Source organism: Cygnus olor, chromosome 15 (assembly GCF_009769625.2).
Source record: "Cygnus olor isolate bCygOlo1 chromosome 15, bCygOlo1.pri.v2, whole genome shotgun sequence".
NCBI lineage: Eukaryota > Metazoa > Chordata > Aves > Anseriformes > Anatidae > Cygnus > Cygnus olor.
In genome coordinates, this window is record NC_049183.1 from 8,784,438 (window position 1) to 8,797,330 (window position 12,893).

The window sequence follows — 12,893 nt, forward strand, 5'->3', positions numbered from 1 at the left end:
CAAATTTCAGTGCAATTAAGTGGATCAAATTGTTCAGGTAGCCAGAGCCAGTGTTCTGCGAGCTTTCAGTTGCTCTGTTGTTCTGAGTTCATGCTACTCCCCTCCCTTTAATAAGGAGGAGGTGCAACAGGAAGGATTAAGCAAAGTCCTTTTTTCTGTGTCCAGCTTTTCTTTTGTAATTAATACATATGTATATAAAAGAGCATTTGGTATTGTTTACTTTTATCAACATGTTTCCAGTTTCCTAGAAACGGGAAGAAGGCTTTCCCTCACACTTACTCTCTCTTCACACTTGGCAAATGTCTGCTTTTTTGTTCCACGTGTTAACTCAAGTGTCATTGAGCATGTTTTTTTAATTCAGGATATGGTTTGGGAGGCACAGTGGGCTTCGTGGCTGTGCTGGTGCTGGCTGATAGCTGGGCCCAACCGCCGCCTCAGGCTCGCCTGCGGCCTGGCGCAAACCGGTGGTACGTGGAGCTGGGAGGGGAGGGGCAGCCCCAAAGGCAGAAGCTGGACACGACTTACCCAGATACGCTCCTCCCTGCCTTTAGGAAGAAACAGAGGATGCACGTCAGGTTGAAAAGAGGATGATAGAGCTTAATAAGATCCCCTCCCAGTCTTCTTTTCTCAAGGCTGAACAGACCCAGGTCTCTCAGCCTTTCCTCATAGGAAGGATGCTCCAGGCCCCGACTAGGCTCTTGTTGGAAAGGTAGGAAAAAACAGCTTTGGTGAGGAAAAAACTCTTTCCTTATGTCAGAAGCAAACAAAAATGTGATTACTGCAGTGCCTATAAAGCAGCATAAAACCCAATTCTGCTGTTTTTCCAGGAGGGAAACCACTTTCAAGCAAAGCAGGTTGAGGCCCTGTGCCACCCGTGGTTGCTGCTGGGGGAGGTCAGCGTGGGCAGAGGAGTGGTTGTGTTGAGCTGGTTGTTTAATGAGCACATACACACATACTGAGTCTGAAATATCCTATTTGGTCAAAACGTGGTCGATGAATAAAGGGAGACATGTTGGTGTTCTTGCACATGATCTCAGATGCTGCTGATGAGCTGGTTCAGCTCATGCATGGCCATTTCTAAACCTTCACCTGTAATGTAAAATGAATGATTAAGTCCTGCCCCTGTGTACATGCATTTCTAATAATTAAATATGTAAGTGCAGCATAATAAGAAGTTCAGGCTTTTCAGGATGGTCAAGTGGATTTACCCTTCTGAGGAAATAAACCAAAATGACATCACAGATCATGGGACTTCGAGAAATTCTCCTTTTTTTTTCTTTTTTTTTTTTTTTCTTTGAGGGGCTTGGCTACCTTTGAGACAATGATATTGCCTAAAAAAATCTTTACAGGTGCAAGGGGGAAAATGAGGCAGGGGTGATTTGTGGGGTTTTTTGATCTTTGGGGTACTTTCTTTCCTTCTGCTGATGTTCAAAATTTCAGGTTTCTCCTAAATAATTTCTGTTGAGAAAGACTCTTACAAGGTCAGAGGACTGAAGGGGTTGTTTGACTGAAGAAAGAATGTCAGGTTTTGGATAAAATTGTCCTTTTTTTCATGATGTTCAGGTTTGTGAGTTGAAGAGATGTTACAAAAAACAAAGCACTCTAAATTCCTGACTAAAAATGTCACTTCAGCTCATCAGTACATCCTGTCATAACCTTACAGTGTGGTGTTTTCTTTAGAAAACCGAGACCATAAATTCCTGTGTTAATATAAAAGTGAAAATAAATTTGAAATAGGATTGTACTGCCTGCTCTCACACACGAAGAAGTAAAAATGTGCAGGTTGCCATTTAAATGGTCCAGGCTACATCTGCTGTTCCAAATAGATGCTATCAGTTGAGATAATCCTCAGCTGCTGTTAAGCAGCAGTTTCACCAGCTTTTCAGTGGAGCTGTGCTGATCAGAGGACTGAGGATTCTTTGGTGACATGAGGGGTTTCTTGCTGGAGGAGTTGGCTTTGGCATTTTTCAAATACTTTGAGGTGACTTCCCATCAGAAACTGCTTTTGAAAAAAGAGCCAAGGTGAAACGTGTACTGCTCTCTGCTCCCCTGCCCTGCAGATACGCTCAGAGATGTCCTGTGTTTTGTTTTTGAACAGGAAAAGCCAACAACAATGTGCAGTGGGATGAGGACTCCGTAGAGTACATGCCAGCCAACCCAGTCAGGATCGCATTTGTCTTGGTTGTTCATGGCAGAGCTTCTCGGCAGCTCCAACGCATGTTTAAGGCTATTTACCATAAAGACCATTTTTATTACATTCATGTTGACAAGGTAATATATCACTGGTTATAAATTGCCTGTCTTGCCATCTGTCAGTCTGCCCATCTTTGTCATCTTCATCTTCTCTTTACCTCTGCTGCGTAGAGTGCATGTCACTTCTCATCTCTCCATCTGTTATATGTTTGGAGCCACTTTTTTTTTCCTCTTTCTTGTTATCTTGTCTATGTAACAGTCTTCATTTCTCTTTGTATGTTTATGAATATCTATTCATGCCTGTGTGTTGTACATTTAGTAACAGTAATTGATAAGTTGATGCAGACTAACAGCAGTGGCCTCTTGGATGGAGAGCTGGCCTGAGGTGCCTCGGGAGAGTTACTTCCCACTGCAGAACAGAGGGAGTAACAGTAACCTCCTTCAGGAAAGCCCTTTGGGATCTACTGATGAGAAATGATAAATAAATGCTAATTGCACTGATTAGCAATTACTGTAGTTGTAATAAAAAGAACTAAAAGAGAGCTCTGCACATTTCCAAATTAACATTTAACAGAACGCTGTGCGCTGTGGCAAGTGAGGGCAAAGCAAAGGCAACGCTCAGGTAGTCGAGAAGTGCAGCTGCTGGTTAGTGAATACAGGGAGGTACAGTTTGGGACAGAGTAACTTGAACCTGTTACTTTTTTCTCCTGTAAAGCGATCCAATTACTTACACCGACAAGTGCTCCAGTTTGCTAACCAGTACCCAAATGTGAGAGTCACTTCTTGGAGAATGGCAACTATCTGGGGAGGAGCAAGCCTTCTGTCTACCTACCTGCAGAGCATGAGGGACTTAATGGAGATGAATGACTGGCCATGGGATTTCTTCATTAACCTCAGCGCTGCCGACTACCCAATCAGGTACAACAAGTCTTCTAAGAACATATGTTTTTTATTCCTAAGGGGAGTAAGTGCTGATGTAAGGAATATCAGGCTGCTGTCTGACATCCGTGCTTTTGCCATGGAGACAGTTGCCTTGCTGTACCCCCCATGTGTCTGTTGCTTGCCCAGAAAGGACTGTGGCTGCAAGCAGGTTAGCAGCACCAATTCTTCGCTTGCAGTGAGGAAGCAGGTGCTGCTCTATTTAGTCATTATTTCTAGCAAGGGGCACCTGCAAGAGAGGGAGTGAGTAAAGTAATGGGAAGTACTGGAGCTAAGCAAACAATTCCCAGGCACGGAGAGATTGTTCCCTGCCAGGGCTCTGATCAACAGTATGATTTGATGTCTCAGAAAGTGTTGAAGGTGTGAATGTAGATTCAGTGAAGGTAATGTTCTGCGCTTCCTTTTTTTAGTACTTTCTCTGCAGAGGATAATGATTGTAGAAGTGACAAATAAGTTGCTAGGAGTCAATTATAGCTTCAGCACCAACCATTGCCTGAATGTCTTTATTCAGATGGCATCAGGCAAAGAACTTCACACATCACCACATGACAAGGCTTGTGATTTTAAGTGAAATCGTAATCTTTCTGCATTTGCATAACCCAGACCCCACAGCTGCATTCAGTAAGGTTTACTACATTGTGCAAAAGTAGATAGTCCATAAAAAGTGGATAAAGGAGGGGAAAGAGGCAAAAAAAAAAAAAAAAAAAGTGTTCTTCAGCTGTTGTTTTTAGGCTATAAGAATTAACAAGAAGACGGAAAGAGGAAATTAACCTTGTGACTTCTGTTTCCCTGTATGCTGAAAGGAATCAAGGAAAGGGGAAGTAACTTTCTTGGGTAATGTTCTAATAAGCGATGGCATTACACACTTTTAATACTAACAGTAAAGAAATACGTTAGCAAAAGACAGTGGAAACACCTGATTAGGTTCCTGCAATATCTCTCTTAAATTATGAGTCCCTTCTTAAATCTGCTACTCAGACAGAAATCCCCACTGAAGTGAGAATGGTAACAACATGAGCTTTTGCCTTAGGAAGGATTTTGTGAGAACTGACAAAAGGCTTTATCTCTGGTTCCTATTTCTATGTACTGTCAGCGAAGAGAAATGCATCACATTTCGGGGAGGAAAACTAGGGAAGAACACAAGAGTCACAGAGAGTGCACTGATACTGGAACAAAGGAGTTTGAATTAAGAACTCCCAGTATCTCGTATTGCATCTGATTTGGTGTCCTACAGGAAGAGCCATAACAATTTTGACGTGTTATCTGTGGTTGTAAGGGACAGTATGTAATTCTCTGTATATCTTTTGAGTTTGAGGAAAAGGTAGCTTGTTATTCCCTGTAATTCACTTTCCTGCTGAGGAATGCTACACTGATGATAAAAAGTAGAGTAATGTAAAACCACAGAGGAGAAGGTGATGGGACTTTGAATCAAGTAAGATAAATTGTAGAAGAATAAACAGTTGAAGGTGTAGTGTAATTACAGAATAGACCCAGCAGATGTATCCAGTTACCCTGTTGTGGTGTTGTGTTCACCCTAAATGCTGTCTTGTAGTGCTGTGGCCATGACCTGAGGCGTTCTCAACTGCTCTTCGTTCCCCGCGGAACGAATTAAACCACAGGGCCAAATGGGATCAGTCACGTACAGATAGGGCCATAAACAACCACAGGATTTGTTGAGTAGACCGTAGTCAGTTCTGCTTTAATGGATTCTTTGTAATAATGCTGTGGTATCTTGTAGTCATTCAAACTCTAAACAAGTGCCATTCAGCTGGAAAAGTTCCAAGCGTTTGTTTCTTCATGGTGGAAATTCTTGAAGGTTGTGCTTTGGCAATGCGGCTGCTTTCAGAGCTGCGTGGTGGTTCTCAGCAGCTGGGTGAAGGCAAGTGGAGTGCTCGTTTCCCTTGCTGTCAAAGTGCTCTGATACCAGAACTGGGGGAAATAGGCTTCCTCTCAACACGGTGCACTTGAACAAAAAGTAAAAAGCTATTTTTAATGCTGTAACTTAAATGACAGTGACTTACAGGTGCTGCTACATTTTTTTAATATGTAATATTACAGCTATAAACCCTGGAAAATGTTATCTCATCAAAAATATATATGAGTCCATTTCATTTTCATAGTGGAGTGGCTATAAATTAATATTCTTTGTAATCTTTGGGAAGGCATTACTTCTCTGCCTACTGCACAGAGAGATGAGTGTTTTTCCAGGAAATAGTAAAGAGGGTGTTTGAGGGCTTTTTCATTCCTTCAGATATCATTTGTCAGATAATGGACTAGAGGCAGTTTACACATCTCACACTGGTTAGTCATATTGCAGTGTTTTAGCTAGGTGTCCCTGCATAGGAACATAAGAATTTTGTGGATTAATAGTTTTTATCCAGAGCTGCTTCACATTAGGCTTTCGCTTCCCATCTGCCATTCCATCTGTAACGCTGAAACCTTTACTACTTCTCTTCTGATAATAAAAGCTAATCCAGCCTTATAAGTCAGGAGAACACATTCTATATGTGGGGTTAATTCTGTATGATGAAGTCTAAATCTGTCTGGGGAGCAGTCTGGTATGTTCACAGGCTACATTACGATTACTGGGAACCCTTCATCCTTCAGAAGAGATGTCTAGAAGCAGATGTCAAGGATCATACTATATAAAGGCAGGAGGAGGAAAAAAAAAGTTCAGAACCATTCATTTTGGGAGAGAAGCAATTAAAATAAAACACATGCAAGCTAAGAAAATCTGGATATCCCTGTGCCTTAATCTTTAATTTTTGAAGCCTTGGTTGAGTCTGCAGATCCAGCACAAATGAAGTCCTAATCCATGTGCTTCTAGTTGTTACTGTGGTAGAAATCATTCACAAACACAGTCTGAGCATAAAGGCATCTCTAACAAAAATACTGTGTTTCCCTCTAGTCATGAGGTAGTATGTTATTTATTGGCCTAAGTGAAATGCATCATCCAACTTTGACTCTGCTCAGTCCTGGTGAGCATTCTCAGTAGGAAAACGAGGGATAAAATGGCCAAGGACAGACCTCTACAAGTGATGCTTTGGGGTGGGAGGCTGTGACTTCCTTCTCCTTTTGCTCGAACACTGGGTGGTGGTGGTTGTGTGGTTTGGGGTTCTTTTGTTGGGTTTTGGGGGTTGGGAGAGGCACATGCTTTCTCAAGATACCATCTCCCACAACCATGACATTCATAAAAAAATAAACAAAACCAGCCCCTTCCTTTTTCTTACTGTTTTTATTTTAGGGGGTATTTTTTCATGAGTTTTCTTTTGAGGAAAGTCTTTTTTTCTTTTGAGAGTTTCTTTCAAAGCTCTGTGGGGAAGCTATCGATGTCTTTAACCTCTTATTTTATATGTGTATCTATTTGCATTATTTATTGTCTCTGACAAACAACATCAGGTAGTCAACCTTATGTTCAGGGACTGAAATTTCACTCCCAACAAGGTGAACTCTGGTAGAGCATCTATTGATGCTGAATGTTTAACGTGCTTTGCAGGAGTCCTTGGATAATGTGGCAGGTGAAGTATTGTACCACTTAAATTAGGAAGTTTAATGAGATCATTTAACAGTGAATGTCATGTCAGTGCTTACCTGGCCACAAAGCTTGTAGAAAGAATAAACATAATGAAACATTTGAACTATTTATAATTTACAATAAATGACTGAATCTCAGTCACCAAAGGGATCACCAGATCTAATTGCCAGGTAATACTCTTGCCTTTAATAAAGGTCAAGCAAAATTATTAACAGAAGTTTGTGGAGTGCTTCAAAATAGCGAGAAAATAGAGTGGCTTATTGTTGGAGCTAGGAATGCAGATACTGCTGATACCCAATTATGAGCTATATATAACAAAAGAAACCCAGTGAAACTACTTGTATTTTGGTAGTTGGCACTATGAAGATGAACCCGTTTTAGGATGAAGATTTTATAAAAATACCTTCCACAAAAGCTTGCAATGTGAAGACTCAAACAAATGAGACAGTCAACAAAGTTTTTGGTCTAGAACTTAAATAAAATTTGTATTAAAATACAAATAGCATCTGTGGAAACTTCAGGCTCCATGGAGTGAACGGGATGACTGGACTGGGACTTTCAGCAACAAGTGCCAAAGTTGGTGTAATTTATGCTAATAGTCTCTGTCAGTCAGAATTGTATTCAAAAGTTGAGAAAAATCAGCTGGCAGAGAGCTCTTGACTGACCTGTTCTTTTGGTATGTTCTCCTCTGATCAGTGGTCTAGGTAACTCTTAATGCTAAATAGCAACATTCGTCTAAAGATTTAACTGCTCCATAGAAACTCAAAGGATGCCCTTCAAAGCAGGTAGACCTTTTTCTCAGGTCAGTGTTTCCAATCAGGCAGCAGCAGACAGGCAGCCTGGCTCTCGGTCCTTCATTTTCTCCAGAAGACCTGCACTCCTGACTCCTTAGGAGTGTTGTTAGCAAAGATAACCACCCGAAATCAACAGCTCTACTTGAATTCCTGCCAAATCTGAGCATGGCAGACAGCCTAGCAGAGATAAAGCTGTCCTTTCACTCACCTGTCTTCTTCCCAGCTTTCATCTCTAATAGCTTACGTCACCAGGTCCTGCACAGGGGCCATATTAGAGACCAGAAATTGCTTCCTCTGGGTATCAAAAAAGGAAACCAAAGACAAAATAGCTGTGAGAAAAAGAGGAAAAATTCTTCTCCTCTGTGAGCAGTGAGATGAAGGGAAGTGTTTGTTGGCAAGTACATACATAACCAAGTGATGAGTCCTGACTGCAGTCCCTGGGCAGCAGATGGCTTGCCAGGAGTGAGAAGGTGGGAGCAGAGGGAATGGGTCTTTGGCCTTTTTGTTATTCTGGTGGCAGATGGAAATAATTGTAAGCAAAAGGTTTGAGAAAGAAATTCCACCTTTTGGAAAAATGTTGGGGAATGGGACCACTGAGAGAACCACAACTCCCTTACTGCAGCCAGTGGCCCCCAGATTCGTCCCCTGTAAAATGAGGGTGACTGCCACTCTGTGTAGACTACATTGGAGATGGCTTTTGCTGTGTGTGCCGAATTTCCCATGACCTGTTCACATTTTGTGTGGGCATTTGACTGAAAATTTGAAGCAGATGGCTGGGATAGAAAAAGTGAGAGAATACAATTTGTATTGGAGCAAACCAGACTTGAGCTCTCCATCCACTTTTACAAAACTTCTCAGCTTTTGCAAGATGTGGACTTGAAATGCAATACTGAAACACAGGAGAAATCTCTTCTTAAAACTGAGCCCTTATGTAGAGCACTGTTGCTTTATGAGAAATGTCTGAGGCCCAGCTGCGTCCTCTCATTGGTTGTGAAATTACAAATCCCAAAGCCAGCAGGGCTGATGGAAGCTGTGTAATGGCAATATGATCACCAAAGACACTGGCTGAGAAGGCACTTATGCTTTCTCTCTCTCTCAACTTCTCATCATTTTGCCTTGACTTAGTTTAACAGTTGTGTCTCGCTGGGATTCAGACTTCAGAGCCATCTCCTCATTCCTTCCTGGTAGCACATAAGCTGTTGCTAGACGTGAGAGCCTGTGCAAAGGCTGCTGATGTTCCAGGACTGAATTTGACCTTGCACCCCACACAAAGCCACCTGTTGTAATGCTTCTGCAAAATTCGTGCCTTGCTGCTAGAATAATGAATCAGGCACAAGGAAAATAATGCAGCATACTTTAAAGCATGTTTCGAATGTGATCCTCAGCTGAAGCACTGGGAAATCCTATCTACCCATCTCGATGGGAGTACAGAGCAGGGAGCTTTTGCAGTACCACATCTGTTAAGATGCCAGTGTCTGAGGTTTTTATCTCGGTATTGTAGCTGACATTGTATGCAGTTTTGTTTGCTCAGAATATCTTTATCTGGCAAGCCAGATGTCAATCCACTCTTAATGCTTCACAGGGAATCTCTTTTCCTGTCCAGAAAGGAACTTTATCTGTGTTTTCCTTGAATCTGCATTCTCTTAGAATTTCAGAGGCACTTCTTCCTTAAATCCCTCACATAACCTTTTCTCCCTCTCCTTCCTTACTTAACCAGCAAATCTGAGATTTCTGTATATATTTTTGAGGTTATCTTTTAGGTCTGTTATCCCACTTCTGTTTTACAGCTGAATTATCCAGTGATTGGCAAAGAAGTGGTTTTGCACAGATTGTTCACAAAGGGTGGGGTGAAGTGTTGAAATTATCGTGGCTTAAAACTTTTATTTTATTTATTCTTATGATAACTTACTTTTTTCAACCTGGCAAATGTGATGGGAGACCCACCCTTTCTATGTGCAGCCACAGCAGCTGAGGCTGATCATTTCCCACCTCTCCTCCTGGGTTTAAGGCAATAAAGCAGCTTTTGTTTTTGGAGAATTTTGACATCGCAGCTCTTTGTAACTTTGTGCGTATTTAGCACTTCTGAAGTGTTCTCGGTAGCAGGCTTAGTCTGGCAACAAAAATAAATGCACCCCAAATTGGAGGCTAGTCTAGCTGCCCAGGCACCTCTGCAGTGCCTACAGATTAAAGATGTATCAATAAAGCATGTTTGCAGAATAGCGGCATTACTCAAAGTACCCTTGTACTTGGCAGCACGTTATCTTGTTGATTCCAGTGCTAAACACCCATGCCTTATCTCCCTCTGTGTGAGCTGAAGCATCCAAGCCAGTGTCCCAGACGCCTGGGAGGACCGCCTGGCAGAGGAAAGCCCCAGATGCCCAGCTTTGCAGTTTGATGGGCACAGCAGCTTGCTGTGCTGCCTGGCTGGTAGCCTCTTCTCTAGCTGCTCACAGGAAGGTTTGCCAGTGCAGAGCCAAAGGGTTTTCAGCTGTTTGCCATTTGCTTTCTGGATGCGATTTATTTTTTACTCATGTCTGAGGGGAAAAAAAATTAATCCATTTCACAAAAGAACTAAGTGCAAGTCTTAACGGGATACCATCCAGCCTTACCTATAAACAATGACACAAACGTGATAATGTGCAGCATCGGTTCCTAAGCAACACAGTTTTGTCTTCAGGATGCTAGAATAGCATCTAGAATAGTGTTTCGGTAAGGATAGCTGACCTGTTGGGGCTGAGGCGGGCCCTGAGCAGTAGGAGGGTTGCCAGCTCAGCCGCTTCTCCTTCACAGCTTCAGGGATATTTATGAAACCTGCATTTCACTTGGAGCTTGTCTTTTTGGAGAAATAGGCAGGGGTAATCAAGTCCAAAAAAGGGTTCTTAGCACAGAATGGCTCTTGTACTTTAAATCCATAATTAACAAAATTCCCCATTAGCTGGCCCGTACTGGCAAGCCTTTCTTATGGTCTTTGGCTGCCCATTGTGTGTCCCAGGGCAAGAAGCTCTGGCAAGGTTTGCGGCTGGAAGTGAACATTGGTCCCTGGGGGTTCCCAGGCGTGACTCTGTCTACTGTGTGCTCCCCTACAGCTTTTCTTCAAGCAGCTTGTACTCTGGGTGTATTGTGAGGTGGGTAGAAGAAGCTGCAGAGAAACAGGTCCTTGTGGTGTTTACCTGGGCTTTGAGAGCAGAAACTTTAATCTCTCTTCAGCTGTTTTTTATAGAATAGTCAGGAAAATCATTATCAAATTCCAAATGCTAAAACTGCATGAAAAAAGGGAAACATTACTATTATAGCATTGCATTTTAAATGTGCTCTCCCTTCGTAACCCTGCACAATTCTCTCAGGAAATTAAAAATCTGTTGAAATTGCCATTAAGATGCTTTTTTTGTTTAGATTTCAGGATGCCACTCACAATAAAACAGCTGCAAAATGATATCTGGTGGCAGTTCAAAGTGAAGATGAAACAACAACATGTGCCATTATACCTTTCCCAAGTCACTCTTAAACAGTTACCAGCCACAAGGCCATTAAAGGGTGAGCAAAAGGGTTGTTCTGGTTCAGTCTTTCAGAGGTGGTGCTGAAATAGAAAGGAGAGGAATACGTGAACTATTTTCCACCAAAATAGGACTAAAAATGTTGAAGAGTTGACTGGTAATTGATGTTAAAGATTTTTCAGCCAATTTATACATAAATTCTGGTCTTGTACTATTATGTGCTTTGACATTTTGTATACGGGATCGCTGCATGTGAATGAGCTGAAGGGCTGGTTTGAAGGAAATAGTTTGCAACAGAATTAAAGCTGCTTTGGAGCAATGGATCATTTGGGATGTGCTGCAAGACGTGGTTCTTTCTCCCAAGATAATATTTGTGTTGTTGTTGTGGCAGCTAGTCAGAACTTTAAGTTTCGAGATTTGTGTATTACAGAAATTCAAGACCTATTAAAACCTTTAGCTGTGCAATCCCAGGTAGAATTAATGGCTAGTTGGCTTTTACAGTCTCAACTTGTTACATTTGAATATTTCATTTCTGCTTGCCCTGCACAGCACTATAGTCACGATGCGTTTATAGGATACTTCGCACTCTATATATACATGTGACAAGGTGGTGCTGGAGGTAGCTGACTACATCTGTGGCTGCACCTCTCTAATTCCAGGCTGATCTGAGGGGAGGAGACCCTAAATGGGTTCACTGTAGTACACATCCCTCAACGCTGCACACAGGTCAATTATATCCATCATTTAACACGATTTGACCAACCAGCTGTAGGCACAGGCATCCCTAACCTTTCATTGGGGTAATTGCACTCTTCGCCAAATTAGGAACTGTTTTGCGGCCGAGTCTTTTCCAAATGCGGAGTCAATCTTCATTTAAAAGTTTGCTGCCCCAAAGTAATTTTTAGCAAGTAATATTGCAACAGAGAACCTCCAGCTTTGGGAACCATTGCAGCCCGGGCATTGCTCTGGCTCACCTCCCATCCACCAGGATGCAGGGCTCAGCAGGGTGAGGAGATCAGTAGGTGACAGGTTGCCTAACTTAAATTCACATCCATTTTACGGTCTTTTCTTGGGTTGAAGCGAACCATTGGTTCTCTCCTGACCTCATTATTAAATAAGACTATATTGGTTGCACTCTGTTGAGCACAGCAGTGAGTGGGAATACCAGCCTCTCACCTCCCAGTTGTCTTCTCTTCAGCCCCAGGTATATCAGCAGGATATATCAACTTATGGATCCACACGTTGCCCTTGATGTTTTCATGCTCAGAGCTCCTGTCTGCTGCCTGTTTGTGCCCATCATCCTAGTGCTACAGTCTTTACTGGCTGACTCCAGAGCAGTCCCAAAAAAGAGTAGGGCAGGTCACCCGCTGGCCCAAATTGTCAAAATAAGGTTATTGCTCAGCCCAAATAAAGGTAACAAAATGTGACCTTCTGTTGTTAAAACCAATTAAGTTTCCTTCCATCATCTCTCAGTTCATTATCCCTTTCACCCCCCAGGCCCTCTTCCTCCATCTTTTCAGGCTTGGTGCAGAATTAATGTTAAATCCCATTAGCCTGACCCCGTTTTCCCCATTTTGCCTTGTGGTGCTTTGAGTTGATGTGCTCCGACAGGTTGGTTCAGCAGCTCAAGGATCAAAGGGAGCGGCAGGCCCACGAGGAGCTTGGGGAAGGCACTGGTCTGCTCAAATTCACGTCGCTTTTAAAGGTTTCTGCAAGTGCCTCAGCAGCAGGGGCTCGCTGGGAAGAGGACGGGCTCTCAGCTGCAACTCATGGTCAAGTAGCTGCCTCCGATGCTAGGGTCCCACCACCCATTTAATGAGATAACTCTAGTTAGGAGATGGGACTTGTTGTGGGAAGGGTGTCTGTTCCCTCCTGTCTTTTCAGTGGAAAGTGAGGGATGAAAAAAACATTGCTGTGTCTAAATCGATCTCTCCCACT

At 42.5% G+C, this 12,893-nt stretch overlaps 1 protein-coding gene across 6 annotated transcripts in view; it reads left to right on the top strand.

Moving 5' to 3' along the window:
* The window catches only part of XYLT1 (xylosyltransferase 1), a 214,397-nt gene that overhangs the window by 150,500 nt on the left and 51,004 nt on the right, over positions 1 to 12,893 (top strand). For all 6 annotated transcript variants that reach the window (XM_040574733.1, XM_040574730.1, XM_040574734.1 and 3 more), the window contains 2 exons: positions 2,099 to 2,271; positions 2,909 to 3,111. In XM_040574733.1, coding sequence (XP_040430667.1) covers positions 2,099 to 2,271; positions 2,909 to 3,111 — 376 coding nt within the window. The remainder of the gene's footprint in view (positions 1 to 2,098; positions 2,272 to 2,908; positions 3,112 to 12,893) is intronic.